The 19,423-nt window shown below is 44.6% G+C and overlaps 1 protein-coding gene across 2 annotated transcripts in view; it reads left to right on the top strand.

The window, feature by feature from the left end:
* Positions 1-6,797: 6,797 nt before the first annotated feature.
* Positions 6,798-19,423, top strand: part of TTC17 (tetratricopeptide repeat domain 17) — a 79,815-nt gene continuing 67,189 nt past the window's right edge. For both annotated transcript variants that reach the window (XM_025185316.3, XM_089778548.1), the window contains exons 1-5: positions 6,798-7,022; positions 14,662-14,751; positions 16,064-16,233; positions 17,872-17,983; positions 18,830-18,961. In XM_025185316.3, the coding sequence (XP_025041101.3) occupies positions 6,813-7,022; positions 14,662-14,751; positions 16,064-16,233; positions 17,872-17,983; positions 18,830-18,961 (714 nt within the window). In that variant the 5' untranslated portion in view covers positions 6,798-6,812. The remainder of the gene's footprint in view (positions 7,023-14,661; positions 14,752-16,063; positions 16,234-17,871; positions 17,984-18,829; positions 18,962-19,423) is intronic.

The raw sequence follows: 19,423 nt of genomic DNA on the forward strand, positions 1-19,423 counted from the left end.
TGATTCCTGTAGTTTTTCATACTTGTGATGGCTCACTAATGGTTTTTTAATGTCTTTCATTCTGCAAGGATCTCCCTGCTTATGTCACATATATAAAATTAATACTTTAATCTACAAATTAGAATTAGCCACCATTAAGACAATGTTGCAGCTATTGAACCATCTAAATTAATACTAGAAGCAAAGTTTTGGATAGGAAATATAGATGTATCTCTCAACTGAAATGGCAATGATGAGTTTGTCAGCTGAATACAATAATCCATGATACAATTCATAGAAATGTTGGACTGGAAGACAATGTTGGGACCTTGAAGGCAGAGTCCAGCCACCTGTGCCATGGTAGGACCAAGTAAGCCTAGGTTAGGTTATTGTAGACAAGTGTTTGTCCAACCTGTTCTTTAAAACATCCAATTATGGGGATCTTACAATCCCCCTATCTTAACTACCTTTATAGTTAAAAAGTTTTAATATCTTAAATCTCCTTTGCTCCAAATTTAAACCCATTACTACTTGTCCTAATTTCAACAAGCATGAAGAACAGTTGATCACCTATCTCTTCGTAATAACCTTTAACGTGTTTGCAGACTCATCTGATTCTCACTCCCTCCTCTTATCAAGACTAAACAGGTCCAGTTATTTTTTAAATCTTTCCTCCTAGGTCAATTTCCAGTTGCTGTCCAATATACTTTAGCATGTGGACAAATTAGGGCCTAACATCCAGAATTGGACGCAGTATTCAAACTGAGGCATTACTAGTGCCAAGCAGCATAGGAGAGTTACCTAATGCCCAATATGTGTAAAAACACCCCATAATAGCCTTTTTTGCATCTGCATTACATTTGATTAATTTAATTTGTGATCCAATATAATTTCAAGATCATTTTCAGTAGTTGTACTACCTAGTAATTGTTCCTCATACAGTTGTATATTAAGGATGTAAAATCCCAGTTAACTAGTTAAAATCCATTAACTGGTTAGGTAACATTTAAGCAGTATCCTGCAAATGAGGGACCTGGGGAGGCAGAAACAGCGGCAGGGCTGCCAACTGCTTGCCTGTAGTGCAGTGGACCCCACTGGGCTGGAGCACCACCCTGCCCACCAGTTAACAGTAAGCATTACCCAGTAAGTGTGATACTTACCAGTTAAAACTGTTCACATCCTTACTGTATATTTGATTTTTTTTTAAGTTAAATTCTTCATACTTACCTTTATTCCAGTGGGATGCCATTATGAACATACCTTGCTGGGGGAAAGTAACATTGTAGACCCAAATTGCTTTTGGAAGTGACTAAATTCATTAGCAGCTAGAGGCTGTTGAAATGGATTCTGTTAAATTAGTTTACTTCAGTCTACCCTGCTTTAAGGATGTTAAAATGCAGTTAATTGACTAATTGATGGAATTTCCATCAACTAGTCAATAGGCATTCCGCATTCTCCTTTGAAATGTACATGAGCCCCTGCTCCTCAAAGGAGGAATGTGGAACTCTTCATACAGCCCTGCATGCTGTGTTCAGCCTGGCTGCTTTGAAATGCACAAGAATCCCCAGCAGGGGCTCTTGTGCATTTCAAAGCCATGGAGCCCAGGCTCCATGCTACACTCCATTTCAAAGCCCCGCTGACCCCGGGGCAGCCATGCTACACTGCATGCCACTAGGAGCCCAGGATCAGCTGGGGAAATACCATGGGAAGCCAGGGTCAGGCGGGAGTCCCCAACTAACCCTGGGCTCCTCAGCAGCTGCCCCTTTGAAATGCGCAGAGGCAGCATTTTAAAGGGGCAGCCTGCTGCACAGCTGATCCGTGGATCAGTTGTGCACTGGCCGCTTTGGGGGTTTCAAAGGCAACTAGTCTTTATCAATTAGTTGACTAGTATATGGACTACTCAAGACTATCCGATAAGCATTTGCTATCAGATTGTCGACTAGTCTTTAACATCCCTATTCTGCTTCATTTTATTTGAGGGGATTTGTAAGACCTAGCTTGACTTGACAATCCTACGGGATAATCAGATTTCTAGGAAGCATGCCTTAACCCCATATGTTGGTTTGGACTTAGCCTTTGTGAGCAGTTATATGGCCTCCAAGCTTGTTTGCTGTAATTCTCCCTTACGTGTCAGAAGTTTAATTCCTTTTTTAAAAGGAAAACTGCCTTTAGTTGATTCTGACTAAAACAGCCTGTTCTGCAATACAGGCAGTCCCCAAGTTACGCGGATCCGACTTATGTCGGATCCGCAGTTACAAACGGGGCTTTTCTCGCCCCGGAGGACGCAGGCAGCCGGATCGCCCAGACGCGCCGCGGTCCCGCCTCCCACGTCCTCCGGGGCGAGAAAAGCTGCTCCGCGTCTCCCTGGTCTACTGGGGGGGGGGGGGGGCAGCAGACCAGGGAGATACGGAGCAAAGCCTCGGAGGACGCGGGCAGCGGGACAGCCCAAACGCGCTGCAGTCCCGCCGCCCGCATCCTCCGCGGCTTTGCTCCGCGTCTCCCTGGTCTGCTGGGTGGGTGGGGGGGGGGGGAACAGCTAGTGCCCCCCCCAGCAGACCAGGCTTTTCTCACCAATGCGTGGGGTAGAGCAGCTGGGGCGCTGCCGGGTTGGTCCCGCAGCGCCGCTTCTCGGTGCTATTGGACCAACCTGGCAACACCCCAGCTGCTCTGCCCCAGGCGTCCCCAAGTCAGCCGCTGCTGAAACTGACCAGCGGCTGACTACAGGAAGCCCGAGGCAGAGTTGCTCTGCCCTGGGCTTCCTGGAATCAGCCGCTGATCAGTTTCAGCAGCGGCTGACTTGGGGACACCTGGGGTAGAGCTGCTGGGGTGGTCCCCGCAGTGCTGAGGTGTGGCGCTGCGGGGACCTACCCAGCAGCACCCCAGCTGCTCTGTCCCAGGCATCCAGATTCAGCCGCTGTTGAAACTGATCAGCGGCTGATTCCAGGAAGCCCAGGGCAGAGCAGCTCTGCCTCGGGCTTCCTGTAGTCAGCTGCTGGTCAGTTTCAGCAGTGGCTGAATCTGGACGCCAGTTCCGACTTACATACAAATTCAATTTAAGAACAAACCTACAGTCCCTATCTTGTACGTAACCCGGGGACTGCCTGTACAGGCCTACTGAGACTTTGCCATTGCTGTGCTCTGTTCTTTTCCCTAGTTTCCAGCTGCTTATAGCACCAAATTCAAGGATCCTCAGACTAGGAATAATCCCAGCATCCAAAAGTTAGGTCCAACAGAAGTATTTTCAGAGCAAGAAAGTATGTAAAGTTTCCTGCATTACTGAAAAGTTTGTTAGAAGTAATTTTCCTTCCAAAAAGACCAGCAACAGTTTAAACTTACCAATCAGCATAGGTGGTATAGCGATTTACAAAGCCTTTGCAAACTGAGCTATACACTATATTTTGGTTTAATTTTAAGAGGTTATAAGCAGGTTCTAATTTAATACATCCAGTCCCCAAATTATGAACGTGTTACGGACCAAACGCTTGGCTGTAACTTGGAATGGTCATAACTTGGAACCCACTGAGTTACATTGTGACCGTGCTGTTCATAGGAGTGGGTCGCGTTCGTAACTCAGAGCCCGCATTTACAACCGCTTTGGTCTTAAGTGCGGATGGCCGTAAGTCAAGGTGGCTGTAAGTTGGGGACCAGCTGTACCAACTTCAGCAGCCTTAGTGCAATCACCATTCATGCAGCTTCTATGCTTTGACTACACACACTGTCCCAATAATATCAAACAGAATTGTCTACTTACAGTAATTATTGCAATGCATGTCTTAAATATCTAGGCCAATTTGCTCAGGAAAAAGTCCTCTGTAAACTAATGTCAATACAATGAAATGAAAACATCAAATTCACAACAAATAGTGCAACTGCATATTTAAGACCTTTTCAGTGTCTTTCCCCATACTCTTCAAGGCCATGATCTATGGGGAAGTATAGAGTAGGGATGTAATAGTATAGTCAATTAACTGATAAGCAAAAGCTTATAGGTTAATGCTGTAGGCTACATGCATTTTCCTCCCAACCCTTGCCAGTAAATTTTTTAGCATGCTGGCCAGCAGCCCAGCTCAGTCCCGACTTGCACTGGGTCCAGGACCTACCCCCGCTGCGGCTCTGCATTTAAAGTGTATTATGAGGCAGGCAGCCCAACTCAGTTCTGGCTTGAGTTGGGTCCAAGAGCTCAGACCCCTCTCGCCGGACCAGGGCTGCCCGGGGACTATAGAAAAGTCGACTAACCGATAAGAATTCATGAGGTGAATCGACTATTCAATTAACCAATATTTAACATCCCTAGTACAAGGCTTAATGCATGTCATATTGAAGTAGCAGTTCTTGGTTTTCCACAATTAATCAAAAACAAGACTTCAAATGGGTAGCAAAGCACATTCCAAAATCTGATGCCACTGAAGGTAGAGGACAGAATATATTTGTGGATATATTCAAATTATACATTCAGCAGTTAATAGGCAGATCTAGCAAAGGATTATATTTGGGACATTCTGTGGATGGAGATGTGGATTCCCAGCCAGGAGGACATTACCGATAATTATAAAGGTGCTAGTAGCATTTCCTTATCTAAAGTTCTCTTCCGTGCTTCTCAAAGGAGGGACTGAATTATTGCTATAGGAAATAAGCTGTCTACTTCAAAAAACCTCTGGTTGCTAGGAAGGTGAAAAAACATTTTGTCCCCTTCTATGAGAAATCAGTAGACTTAGAACAGAATCTCTCCAAGCCCACTTTAAATTTTCCACTCTAGGGAATAGTTCCTGTGATTTCTGCAGCAGGTGTGCAAAACTTACACAGAAGGAAGTGAAACTGCTGCTTTTCCGTTTGCTCAGTTTTCACTTTGGAAGTGCTAGAGTTGTATCTTTGCATGTTCAAAGAAGTGTCCTTGTATAGGTTTGTACTTTTAGTTCACATTTGGAAGGTCCTCTTTAAACTGACATCAGCCTGAGCCTTCAATTAAAAAACTCAAACTATTCTTATATGGTACCACCACTGTGTCCTAGCCAGAGAAATGACTGTGTGTATTATTACTGTACAAGGAGTAGCTTGAAGAAATTATTTCACAAGTTGCTTTGAACGTGTTTATCCTGATTTCCTGTAAGAGTCACAGAAGGTGTGTCTAGACTACATCCCTTTTCTTGAAAAAGGGATGTAAATTAGACACTTCTAAATTGCAAATGAAGCCGGGATTTAAATTTCCCATGCTTCATTTTCATAACAGCAGCTGCATTTTTCGAAACATGGCTTTTTGATAGAAAAACAGCAGTTTAGACAGGGATCTTTTGAAAATAAAACACTTTTTCTAAAGATCCTGTACTCCTCAAAAAAGGGTTTTATTTTCAAAAATTCCCCATCTAAACTGCCGTTTTTCTATTTTAAAAAGGCATGTTTTTAAAGAATCACAGCTGTCATTATGCAAATGAAGCATGAGAAATTTAAATCCCAGTTTCATTTGCAATTTTGAAGTGTCTAACTTACATCCCCTTTTCAAGAAAGGGATATAGTCTAGAGACAGCCAGATTTGCGGGTCAGTCCATGACAAATATCTGCCTTTATTTTAAGACAACTCACCACTGAGAGTGGAAGTTTCATCATCCCAGTGAAATGTAGCTGGCAAGGAAAATCAGATTAGGCAGGCTGAAATGGTCCCTCAGGATGAGCTGGGTCAAGGTAATTCCTACAATAGGTTTTGAAGGCCATCTAAGCTGCAAACGTTGCCCGGCCACTTGTAGACAGGAATGTAAGTACAGTTTTCAAATGTTTTTTCTTTTGTGTAACTAGGCTGATGCAAACTCTAGTATAGATCAAGTCCATTTGGGTAAACAGCATTTTGAATCTGTGCAGTTTACCTCAGAATCAAATACAGGCAAGGCGCAAGACTTCAGATCTAGTCATCTAAGCAGAAAACCTGGTTGTCCCAAGTTTTGGGGTTGTGCTTCTGTTCTCTGAGGAACAATACAATGAAATGTTGTGATTCTGTAAAGGCATTTTTCCACATCTTGCTTGTTCTCTTTTGGACTGATGGGTTAGGATTTATTATTTGTATTATCATTTTTATAATCTGAGAAAGCTAAACAAGACCGTATACACTATAAATGTAAATTAATGCCACTTAATGTCACCCTGCTGGGCCCAAGCTCTGATTACCCTGGCTAGGTTTCTGCTGAGTGCCTTCTCAACGGGAAAACAAAAAGATGGTGACTGCTCCCAAGCACTGTTGGCACCAAAACGAGTCATCAGAGGCGGTAGTGCCGATATTCACATAAATGATTTTCCCTCACACGCTTTGAGCAGCACCGACTTTGCTAACCAAGCCGGCCTTCAAATAACCAGAACAGTCCAGATAAGCTAACGGGCAGCGGGGGACAGGTCAGCCCTTCCCTGCAAGGCTCGGGGGGCCACCGCTGCAGCCGTTATGGGATGGCCGCTCCCCTTTCCGGCTGTCTCCGGACTTCCCTGCGAAGCAGGGCTGGGGGGCAGCCGCTGCCTGCGGGAGGAGCTGAGCACACGCCCCGAGCCCTGCTATGGTACCGGTGCTCAGGGCAGGGGCATTAGCGGCAGCTCTCCTCTTTCCAGCCCTTTACCTGAGGACGAGACGAGAGGCCCAGCCCGCCCCGGGCACCGCTCAGTCCCCTGCCCAGCCGCAGCGGGAAGGTTCGTGTCTCTCCTGCTCCCAGGCTCTAGCACAGAGCCCAGCCTCAGGCCACAGCCAGGGCGTGAGCGAAAGCGGCCCGATCCAGCCCACGAGGAGCCGCAGCGCCACAAGCCTCCAGCCTATGCGGACGGGCTACTTCCCGCCCCGTCCTTGCCCTCGCTCCCACCCCAAAATGGCGGAGCAGGGATTTCCGCTTCCGGGTAGTCCAGGAAGGCCGGGATTGGGGAAGATGGCGGCGGCAACAGGAGCGTCCGGGTGGGGCCGATGTTGGCCGGTATGGGACTGGGTGCTGGGCATGGCCTTGCTGCTGGGCTCGGGGGCACGGCCCGGCGCCGCCACCACCCACTGGGTGGTCACCGAGGATGGGAAGATACAGCAACAGGTAAAGGAGGCCCATGGAGACCGTCGCCATGGAGATGCCCCCCAGGACAAACCCCCCGCTCCTCATGGCCGGGGGGCACCCACTCCTCACCGAGACTGAGAACGGGGAAGTCGTTTCCCTGCCGGAGACTCGTGCTGTCGCTAGATCTCGTAGGGCATCCCTATAGCGTCCCCCCCCTCCCCCCGGACATCCTCCTCCGACGTATTGTGCCACCTCCCTCTCCCCATTCCCTGGGTGTCGTCGCCATGGTGACGCCTTCTCCCCTCCCCCACATCCCACCCCGCTTGCTTGGGGCCCAGCATGAGTGTTGCTGGTATGATCCTCCCCGCTGGCTACCATTGCCCTTTCGCTGCCCTCGCCGAGCCTGCTCCCAGGGATTCTCCCTCCAGCCGCCCCTCAGGATGGGACTAGTAGGGCCTAGGGCATGAACCCCTATTCAGTGCACTTCCTTGCCCCCGCCCCCCCCCCCCCCACACACACACACACATCTTCGTTTGGCGGGTGATGGGACTTAGTCTCTTCTGCTTTTCTCTCTGGTACCACTGTCCAATATCCCAGAGATATTGAAAAGGTCAAGAGGACCAGATGTTTGATTTTGTAGATGGAGACACATTGATGTCACTTGGGAGCTTCTAAAGAGGAAACTTCTTGATGGTTGTTGCAGAGAGCCAGGGTAGTTCTTCCTACTCATTGAGTCTAGTATAGGGTAATTCTTGTAATACCCAGGCTGAACTCTTAAGCATGTTCATGTAAGGCCAGGCTGGTCTGAGAACTCATCTCATTAGCTCATAGTCAGAACTGCTCAACTAGTTCTTCACTTGCAATGCCTCTTGGCTGAATGTCTGTTTCAAGTAGCACCAAAGTTTCTAGGAACTGCTTACAAACTTTTTTAACATTCACCAATGAAGTACTGTTTCAGCACAGCAGGCCCCAGAAGGTATTGAGTTATTGCTTTGTAGAGGTAAGTACGAGGGGAAGCCTAGGGTAAGTTCAGACTAAAATTACGTTTTGAGCATTTGGATTCAGTGACTGGGTGAGGATGTTCAACTTACTGAGAATTTTCAGATTTATAGAAGTGCCACAAAAGGGGAAAAAAGGCTGAGTTCTGAGTCACAACACTGAAGTAATTTAGTCTTTTTATGTAATAAGTGCTCTTTAATCCTGTGGTGAAACTGTCCAGTAATCCTTTTGATATTAGCAGATCTCCCTGACCTTTATCTGGAAGGTGGTAGAAAATGACTTCAATGCTGAATCTCTTTGCTTTGGTGATGGTTAAAATCTGAAGCAGGGATGAATTTGGGATTGTCTTTCAAGTCTTTTCTCTGTTCCTATAGTCTGGTCTAGCATGAGACAGAATTGATGTTGTCTGTACAGAACTGCAGCTACTGGTTGTCTCCACTCTGCAGTGGTTATCTCGGTTACTCCACTCTACTAGTTATCTCGGTGCTACAGTATTTTTGGTCACAGCCTTTCATTTTGATACTAAGCTCTGTGTCTCAGTGTACTTCTCTCTAGTAACTGAGTGGAGTTTCCTTGGTATTGTAAAGGGGAAAGTCAAAATCTCCTTACACTATGGGTGTTAGCAAAGGTTTATTTCTGTAAATTGATAACCACTAAATGTTTCAGTGGTTACATGTTTACATGCCCCTCTATATCCCTCTGTGGAGCTGGTACATGCAGAGAGCTGGCTTGAAAGCCAGCTTCCCAGGTTTACTGCCTTGCTCCTCCCACACCCACATACCCTCCTTGCTGCCGCCTCTCTATTTGAGGTAACAGCGCTGGAGTAAGGTGGTTCCATGGGAACCAGCTTTTAAACCAGCTCCGGCTAAGCACCAGCTCCCATGTTGCCCCTCCCTGCCTCTGGGGGAGAGAGATGTTTGGCTCTGGGGGGGTTGCCATGTGCAGAGAGCCAGCTTAAAAGTCAGCTCCTCATGAGTATTGGATCCCACCTACCCCTCCCCTCCACTGCTGCCAGAAAGGGAGAGGGTGCAGGGAGCTGGCTTGAAAGCTGACTTCCATCATGTATGGGCTCTCACCTGCTATGCTGCTGCCTCTCTATCAAAGGCAGCAGCTCGGGGTTGGGGAGGAATAACAGTTCCATAGAGCTGGCTTAAAAGCCAGCTCCCCACTGGCTCCCACCTTCTAGCCCACCCTTGCTGCCTCTGCTACAGAGGCAGCAGGCATGGAGTGTACATGTAATCATTAGGATTAATTGATAAGTATAGGCTTATTGGTTAATCGTGTAAACAACTACACATTAATATCCCTACTTTACACTAAATAGGCTGTTAGCCTAAACTTCCATTTAGAAGCCAATTCTGAAAGGACAAGAAGGAGAGGAAAAACTAGAAAGTCAAAAGTCAAGGAGTTTGATAAATCTGAGAAAATAGGGAAAGAAGGGTTATTGACTTAGACATCAGTGTCTTCCTTCTCAAAAAGGGAGATGCTTTGTGAAGAGTTAGTGTCTGGGTCACTTTCTATATGTAGACATTAGTATATCTCCAAACTCTGTAAGTCAAACTAGCATTTGTTCACTCCTAACTTAATTAAGGGAAGGGAAATGGGCTGTTAGATTGTATATACTGTGGCTATATGAAGAGTGGTGAAATGGCTCCCTTTTCAATATTTTGTAACTGTGGTTGTTCTTCATATAATGGTGTGATTGTCCAGTGCATTCTTCTGAATAAGTTCTATATTCTCTTGTTGGATGGTAGGAAGAATAGATAAGAAGTCCCAGCTTTGAGAATGTAATGGCTTCTGTCTACTGCTATGCTACTTTCTCTTCCAGGAAGACATCCTGATTTCTAAAAATTCCAACACTTTTAGAAAGTAGCGTGAAAAACACAAAAAGTGATCCCAATCAAATGTGTGTTTCTCCCATATTCTAGTTGGGGATGTCTGGCTGCCTGTATTAAACTGAAATTTGTGAATTTGTCACTTCGAATTTCTACAGTGCAGTTACTAATATGACTGAAGAAAGGTTATTATCATCATGTTTTCCAAACATAAAATAGGATGCATACTTCACCTCTTCAGTTTAAGTGCTACAAGTTTCAAGGAGTATCACATTTTATGTATGGTATATTAGCTGTCCCAGGGATTCATTCCAAGTAATAATCATTTCTTTTGTTCTCTTGTCAAGCAAACATGGAAGTTTGCTGCAATGGCGTGAAGCTGTAATAGTGAATATGAAAATACCTCTTGCTTGTAAAAACAGAGGCTCATGCTAAACCATCTCAGTGCTTTTAAATCAAGCCCCCTTTGCATCTGCATTTTCTTTAATGTCCTTTCTGGGGCTTTGCTTCATCATTTCCCACCTCCTTTCCAGTCGTGGCTGAAAATATTCTCCATCAGTGAGTTCCTTCGTAATTTTTCCTTCCCACTATTTCTATTTAAAGCACATTGAGGTATAATTTGTATAAAAGGCTTTGAAGCTGCATTTACTGAGTGGTTTCATTTAACATTATAAAATATAAATTGTGTGTGTATGTATATGTATTTCTACTGCACCTATCATAGTAAGTACCTAGATTCCATTATGTTTGTGTCCTAGCAAGTACAAATGTTGTACAACATCAGAGATGACAAAGATTGTAGTTTTATCTGTTTCTGATAACTAATGCTTATGCAGCAAAAACTATAGTAACCTTTAGCAAGAAACATTTTGTAGGTTAACATGTATTCAGCATATCCCGTTGAAAGAATTCTTTACAAAGGAGAAGGTGCTAATAAACATGAAGATTTCAGTTCATCAATGACCTGATATTGTTTGGACTTCCAAATCTTTTGTTCTTGATCTCTGACTTGTCTAGTGCTGGCATAGGCAAAGTAAATCATTTATTAAAAAATATAGACTTAGAGGACACAGAAATGACCTGGCAGCTAATGTACTCTATTCTGACCCCAGTTTGGGTGATCATGTGGTAATTGTACATGGGAAATGTTGTCACCTAAGATCTATCTGGCATATGGTAAAAGCATTTCTAATGTGAAGCTAGAGATCTTTCCCATAAAGCTTATAGGTTAATGCTATAGAATACCTGCATTTTCCTCCCTCCCTCTCTCCCCGCCCCCTCCCCCCCTTACCCGTGGCAGTAACTTTTTAGTAGGCTGGCCAGCAGTCTGGCTCACTCCCGGCTTATGCCGGGTATGGGACCTATCCCTTCTGTGGCTCTGCATTTAAAGTGTATTAGGAGCTGGGTGGACAGGCAGCTCGGCTTGGTCCTGGCTTGTACCAGGTTTGGGACCTACCCCGGTACAGCTGCAGCTCTGCATTTAAAGTGTATTAGGAGCCAGATGGGCAGACAGCCTGACTCACTTCCAGCTCATGCCAGGTCTGGGAGATCACACCCCTTCCCTCCCCCCAGACAGGGGCTGTTTCCACCCCATGCTCGTTCTTAAACTGGTTCCCCTTGCAGAGCAGCTCCTGCATGGCACCTCACAGAGGCAGCAGTGCGGAGTGACGGGGGGCGGGGAGGATCCTCGGTTGTAGGGCCTGGAGTGCATTGGCTGCCAGCCCCACCCCTAGGGACTATAGAATAATTGAGTCATCAGTGAGAATTCATAAGGTTAATTGACTATTCAGTTAACTGATATTTAACATCCCTAGTTTAGAAGCCTTATTGCCAGGATTTTTTTTCTCATATCTGAACTTGTTCCTTTCTCTTGTTTCCCACAGAGAATAATTATAGAAATTGCATTCTAATTTACATGAAAATCCTAATGTAATAGCTAGGAATGTCAACATGTAGATGACTCCATGATTAACCCATAAATCTAGGCTTAACTGTTAATCCTGGCAACTGCTTACATTCCATGCCCCCTTGCTGCCTCTGTATCATAGGGAGTAAAGTGGGTTGAGGCAGGAGCTCGTGTCCATGGGGAGCCAGCTTTTAAGCCAGCTCCCTATAAGCATTGGATCTGCTCCCCATAAGCACTGGATCTGCCTCCACTCCACACACTCCCACCGCGCTGCTGCGTCTGATGTGGCGCAGAGGGTTTGGGGGGCAGGTGGGAGCTGATGCACACAAGGAGCCGGCTTTTAAACCAACTCTGCACATGTGGGCTCTCCAGACCTGCCTGCCCTTCCTCTCTTCCTGCCTCCTACAGAGGTGGAGGGGCAGCGGAGGCTGCTGCAGAGCAGCCTCTGTGGCAGGCCCAGGATTGCCATGGACAGATGCTCTTCCTTACCCCATGAACAGGAGCTGCTACTTCAGAACAGCCTCTGTCTGCAGGGAGCTTAGGTGCCCCATGGTCAGAGGCTGCTGCTGCCCCACGCTGCCACCTCTCTGTCCAAGGCAGCAGCACAGGGCGGCAAGTGGGAGCTGGTCTGCATGGGGAGCTGGTATTTCAACCGGCTCCCCTCATGGACCAGCTCCCATCTGCCATCCTGAACTGCTGCCACTGAGAGAAAAGCCGGTAGCAGGGGGTGCTAAAATTTTGAGTTTATACGACTATTCGATTACACACCACTAACATCCCTAATAATAGCTGATGTGTGGTCATTGAGTTTCCATTCTCACCCCATCAGGTCTGCATTGAATTTTAGTTTTTCATTTATTTGGATTTTCATACATTAAAAAAAAAAAACAACTGAAGTTATTTCCTTTGCCAAATGGATTGAAAGTTAGTCTAGTTTTATTGCTGCATCAGTAAGTTCCCTTTCTACAAATGCCAAGAAATGATCATGAAACATCTTTAGAGCTGTAATCAGTGAACCAGAACAGATAGTCTTACTCTGCCTATGGCAGCAAGATGTGAGAGTGATTACTTACCACTTCAGTGGTGGAAATATGCTAGTGGTGCCTGATACTACATGGGAGCATATTCCTTTGGTACCAGATAATGCACTTTATAAATAGTGTAAACATAAATTCCTACCAGTGCTAGGGATGTAAGCGACTAGTCAACTAGTCCCTCGACTAGTCACTTACTACCCCCCTTGCTGCCTCTAGCTGAGGCAGCAAGGCAGGGGGGAGCAGGAGCTGGTACTGGGGGATGCCAGCTTAAAAACCAGTTTTCCCCAGCACCTGCAGGAGGCAGGAAGGTAGCAAGGACCAGGCACAAGCCGGGAATAATCTGATTCCTGGCTCCCATCCAATCCCAGACAATGCACCTCTGCTTTTTAAATGTAATAAGAGTAGGAATGTTAACATTAGATTAATCAAATAATCAATGGAATTTCCATCGATTAGTCAATAAGGGCACTTGGGCTTTGAAATGTAGCAAGAGCCCGTGTGGCGTTCTGCCTTTGAAATGTACAAGAGCCCCAGCAGGCTTGAATGGTATGTGATGGTGGGAACTAGGCCTACATGGATAAAATGGATCTCTTCCTCATAAGATTTCTAGCACCACACATGTTGCTTACCACTTTTGATTAAGGAAATTAAATAACTAATGAAGAAGAAAAGAACCGTTACCAAAAGGAAGATTTGCATCTCAACTTGGTTGTGACAACAGCAGCAGCAAATATGAGGCTAGTCTCATAACTGACTGCTGTTTATTGCCAAGTATTTCATAGAAACATATTGTCTTATTAAATAAGCTACTATGGGATTGTTGCAGTTTACTCACATAAGACCAATAGAGACCTGCTCATAGATTGATTACTAGAAAGACGATCTGTGTGCACGGCTGTTGGCAGACACATAACTAATGGGTGAGAGGATGATCTTCTAGACAGCTCCATCTTAGAACCCATTGCTGTAGCTGTGTTAAGTTTTATCATGAGTTAGGCTCTTGGCTTTTAGTATGAGAAATAGTCTCAACATTGTAGGCTAGTAGATGAGCTAGAAAGGGCAAGGCTAAGATGTAGAAGAGCTTAAAGGTATCTACATTTGTTTGCATTGGAAAAGGGTTTGGGGCTGTGGTCTAAAGATGATGAAAGGAGGGGGTCATGAGCCAAGAAGACTATTTTGGTAGCTTTTTGAGTGATTAGATAGACAAGAATGCAACTGTATAAACATGTCATGTCATGGAAGATAGATTTGGAAACAACTTTAGATCACCTTCCCACCCTACCTCCAAATACAGAATAGAGAGGAAGCAGTATAGGGGAGAGGTGGCTCTGTGAAGCTGGTGCATACAGCTTTTAAGCCAGCTGCCACCTGCCTCCTCCCCCTTCACCTCTGAGAGGCAGCAATGGGGGGGTAGGTGGCTCCGCGGAGCTGGCATCTGTGAAGAGCCGTCTTAAAAGCCGACTTCTGCATGTACCAGCTCCTGCCTGCTCTCCCCTTCTCCTGTCGCCTGTGATACAGAGGCAGCAGAGAGAGGGAGTTTGTGTCGTCAGTTGGATTAACCGATAAGCCCAGGCTTATCAGTTAATCATTTACTCAACTATAACACCCCTAAGAAGCTCTATACGTGAATTGGATTGAAATTAAATCATCAGCTGAATTGTAAACTTGGACCCCAAAGGTGGCCCTAATATTGATTGAGGGCTCTAAATGCTACTTTCATACAAGATAATAATTGGTGTAATGTTGAAGTCTAAAGATGAAAACTTCTGAAAATGGTTCAGCAGCTCCATAAAACTGGTTTGTCTTAGTTAAATAACATTCATTTTGATTTTTAAAACTCCGTTTATCAAAGCTGTAACATTCTCCAAATTAAAACAATTCCATTATAAACTGTCTTTCAGGTGGATTCACCAATGAACTTAAAACATCCTCATGATTTGGTGATACTTATGAGACAAGAAACAACGGTAAACTACCTCAAAGAGCTGGAGGTAATGCAGTGTTGTGATGATTAATACGTTACTGTTTGTAAAGTGCTTTGATGAAAAAGGCTATGCAAATGCCACGTGGCAAAAGTGTGAGCAGGGAACATGTTTCTGAGTGTGCAATGCGGTTTCAGTGCAATTGTAAGGAATTCTTCCTTGCCTTTATAGGCTTTTTCTGCTGGAAGTTTGATAAATCTGGTGGCATTATCCTGGGTGGCTGAACTTTGTGCCTTTATTCATGAAATTTTATATCCCTATTTCCTCATTGTTTGTAAATATACCTGCAGTGAATTTTGTGTGGTGTCCAGTCTTTCTTTAGAGACAATGTGAGAAATAAAGGAGAGTCTGGTCAGTTTATACTGTGTTCTCTAAGGGCATTTCTACATAGCAGATCTAAAGCCAAAATAAGCTACGCAACTTGAGTTACGTCAATTGCATAGCTTAAGTCGAAATAGCTTATTTCAGCTTTTGGTGCTGTCTACACTAAGGATGTTAAATTGTGGTTAATTGACTAGTTGAGTAGTCAATGGAATTTCCATCAACTACTCGACAAGTCGATAGGAAATGCCACACAGAACCTGGGGAAGGGCCTATGTCAAAGAAGCAGCAAAGGGGGGGCAATCAGCTAGTCAACAGACTATCCAATAAGCAAATGCTTATCACATGGGTTCCCAAACTGATGGGTGTGCCCCCCGGGGGTGCATGAAGAAATTCTAGGGGGGACATGAGGCGACCCAGCCCCACACACCCCCCGTCAATCTCACCCCAAGTTTTGCTGCTATTTTTGCGAGGGGGGTGCATGAGGGTTTCTCAAAAATCAAAAGGGGGGACGTGATGCCAAAAAATTTGGGAACCACTGGCTTATCGGATAGTCGAGTAGTCTTTAATATCCTTAGTCTACACAGCAGGAAGTCCAAGAAAGAGCACTCTTCCTCTGTCTTCCCTTACTTGTTGTATAATGAGGGCTACAGGAGTTGGAGTAGTAAATCCTCCAGCTTGACATTATTTCGACAACTGTTTGTAGTGTAGACATGGATTTTGTTATTTTTGGAATAATGTCAGTTATTCTGAAATAATGTTGCTGTGCAGACATAACTTTAGTGTATATATCCCTTGGCTAAATCAAAATATCTGTAAAATGAGGGGAAATATCTTTGATTTCTTAAGGGAGAATAAGGGAGACCTGTTGAAAGAGTGGGATGGTTATTTGAATAGGCTGCTTTAGTAAGAAAGAGATTTGGCTTGGGCAGCTGTCCTGTCAGTGGGGATATAACTTTTCCTCAATATATTAATGGTTTTATTTTTCCTGTTCCTGCAGAAACAATTAGTTGCTCAAAAGATTCATATAGAGGAGAATGAAGACCGAGACACAGGGCTGGAACAAAGGCATAATAAAGAGGATCCAGACTGCATTAAAGCAAAGGTGCCCTTGGGGGACCTAGATCTGTATGATGGCACATACATCACCTTAGAGAGTAAAGATATCAGGTAATGAGATGAAAATCTTGTACTTTTAATAACGTTTTACAAAATGGAAATTAATATATGAGTGGGATCAAAAAAGGTCAGATACAGAATAAAAAAAAAGTCAGAATTCCTTGGATGGCAGTTACTTTGTTAATGCTGGAGGAGTACAGCTTTCCTCCCTAAACTAATGCACTATAATCCTGACTCAGAGTTATATTCCAGGTCTCCTATCTTTGATGATCTATAAAGACTCTACTGTTTGTAATGAGGATTTCTTGTGAACAGCAGCTGTCTGTCCTGTGAATTGAGCTACACCATAGTGTTGTTTGAAGTGGATTAACTTCCTCTACTGAGGAGCAGACTGAAATCACCAGGTTCATTGTTAACTCAACAGATTTGAAGTTGTGTCTCCACAAGTAGAAAGCTAATGAATCACATGCTACCTAGCTCCAATGTTTTAGAAAATAAAAGGAATACAAATACTCCATATGAAGTTCAGCTTTTTTGAATGAGGTGCTCTTCAGGGCTGATCTTTCTGTCTTGCTGTGTATATGGAGATGTGGAGAAGGGTTACTTTATTTAAAACTTCTTCTCCCTGGATCTTGAGTTGTCTTGCCCCATTTCTAGATTCTATTAGGAATGTCAACGTGGATGTATACAATTACACAATTATCCGATAAGCCTGAACTTATTGGTTAATCCTGTTGACTAGATGCATTCTCTCCTCCCCCCGCTGCTTCTGTATCAAACACAGCAAGGTGGGGGAGGCGGGAGCCAGCTTTAAGCCAGCTCCCCATGAGCAACAGATCCACCTGACCCCCACCTCCCACCCTCTTGATTCTGCCTTTGATAGAGAGGCAGCAGCACGAACGGTGAAGGGGGCAGGCAGAAGCTGGTACACGCAGGAAACCAGCTTTTAAGCTGGGTCTCTGCATGTGCTGGCTCTGGGGACGCACTTGCTCCCCTTGCTACCTCTATCAAAGGCATCAGCAGGGGGTGGGGACAGGTAGGACCTGGTGCTGGGGGTAGGGGAGCTGGCTTAAAAGCCGGCTCCCCTTGCTGACCAGCTCCCACCTGCCACCCCATGCTGCTGCCGCCTCTGATAGAGAGGCAGCAGCACAGAGTGGCAGGGTGCTGCCCGGGATTGGAGCTGGGGTGTACTGGCTGCTGGCTCCACCTCCGAGGACTATTGGATAGTCGTGTAACTGCTAAAATAAGATGCAGTTACATTACTGTTCATAATATTTCTATATCACAATCTGAGAACCTTCTCAGAATGTATTGCTATCTGCCTTGTAGAAGGAAGAATAATTGCAAGAGAAACACACTGGGGTGAACATATGTTCCACAAAATATATTACCAAAATCTCCCAAATAATATCTTTGTAATTCTCAATCTGTCTTTTCTAAGGAATCTTAACAATTCACTGACTTTGGATAGTGCTCTGAAAATGAAAGTATTATTGTTCTTTGTAGCGTATTAGAAATCTGAGTGTGCATCAGTGGTGCTAACTGCAAACTCAGACTTAAGTTTTGTTTTTTAAGTAGTCAGTTTTGCAGAAAATATTGGCATTCCTGTCTGTTTCACTAGTGCCTCTTGCCAGCATCATGGAGTAAAGCACTTGTAAGAGCTGAGTTTATGTTGATTTCTGGTTTTAGCCCTGAAGATTATATAGACATGACGTCTCCTGTACCTCCAGACCTAGAAGAACCAGACTGTACAAAAGTTCTAGATCTTCCATACAGCATTCATGCTTTTCAACACTTAAGGGTAAGTAGGCAGTTGCAAGGTATTTCTCCTCCTCCTGCTTGAAGGCCTAGCCTACCTTTTGAAGAGCTTTTATCTTATAACTATGTTGGCAAATCTTCTAAGTCTAACAGCATCCTGTGCCAGGAAAAGAGTGCATTTTGCCTGTGTATCTTATGTGTTTCCCCCTCGTTTACATACATCTCCACCAGGGCTTGTGTTGATATAGAAAAATTATAGAAAATCACATTCCTAAGCAACATTGCTGTGTCTAGAATCGACCTGGCCCTAGTGTCTATCCCTGGATGATTATTTTCAGTTTTTTTAAAAGAAATTGTTTTAATAAAGTGTTTCTGTTACTTCTGAGAGAGAGGATAGTCTTGCCTTTGAAGCAAGAACTACGGTTTCTCAGTTCTATTTCTGGCTCTGTCCTGAACTATATTCCACAATTTTCAGAAGCACCCACCTACTTCTTGAGTGCTCTAACTGTCAGTGCCTAACCTGACATATTTTAAGCCTTATTCTGTAGAGGTAATCTGCACCTGAAGTTAAAGGGAGCTGACAGCATTCGGTGTCATGGAAAATCATGTGCTAATTATTTCAAGTTATGGGGGGAAACGTTAAAACATTCTAGTTGAGAGGCTGCTTTTGTAAGTGCGTGCCTTAATGTCATTCTAATATTTTTCCCATTTGTGAAAGCATGAGTGTAATGCTTGTGTCTCAGAACTAAAGCTTAAGAAACGTGACTAACTTTTGAGTTCCTCAGATGAAAAATGCTATTGGAGGATAAAATATGTTACATTATCTTGAAATCTGCTGTATTGCTCTTGTAGATTCAATAACCATTTGTGTTCTCTTCCCCCAATCTAGGGTGTTCAAGAGAGAGTTAATCTTTCTGTTCCCTTGTTACCTAAAGAAGATCCTATCTCAATTTACTTATCCCGACGCTTAGGAAGAAGTATAGAGGACATAGGCCATCGCATTCATGAAGGTCTAATGAAGGTATGAAAGGAGGGAACATCAGAGTTGAGGCATGCCTGAGAACAGTGTCAAGAAGCTCTTGTGCTGCTAGACTATATCTGGAATATGTGGTACATAGCACACTCTACACATATACTATAAATATTGAGATCCCTCTTACATGTAGAGCCCGTTTTAAGAAAGAGGCTTTAGGGGCTACAGTACAGGGCAGTGGGCTTCGGAAGAGCCTGCAAAAAGATCTCCAGGCTGCCAAAAGTGCAGATTTTTTATCAGGGCCTTTTATCCCAGGGCCCTGAGCTGCGGTCACTAAAGCTCCTGTATGTTACCCAGCCCTGACTGCGGTGGGAAAGGAGGTCATTCCATGCATTGTCATTCACTCTCCTCTCCCCTATGGCTGGGCTAAAGCTGTGAGAACTGAGAAGCTCCATCCATGCATTTCCATAACCTTGCAGCTACCATTTACTGGGAATCATGGCCAGTGGG

The sequence above is a fragment of the Pelodiscus sinensis genome, chromosome 5 (genome assembly GCF_052426305.1).
Source record: "Pelodiscus sinensis isolate ZL-2025 chromosome 5, ASM5242630v1, whole genome shotgun sequence".
Lineage (NCBI taxonomy): Eukaryota > Metazoa > Chordata > Testudines > Trionychidae > Pelodiscus > Pelodiscus sinensis.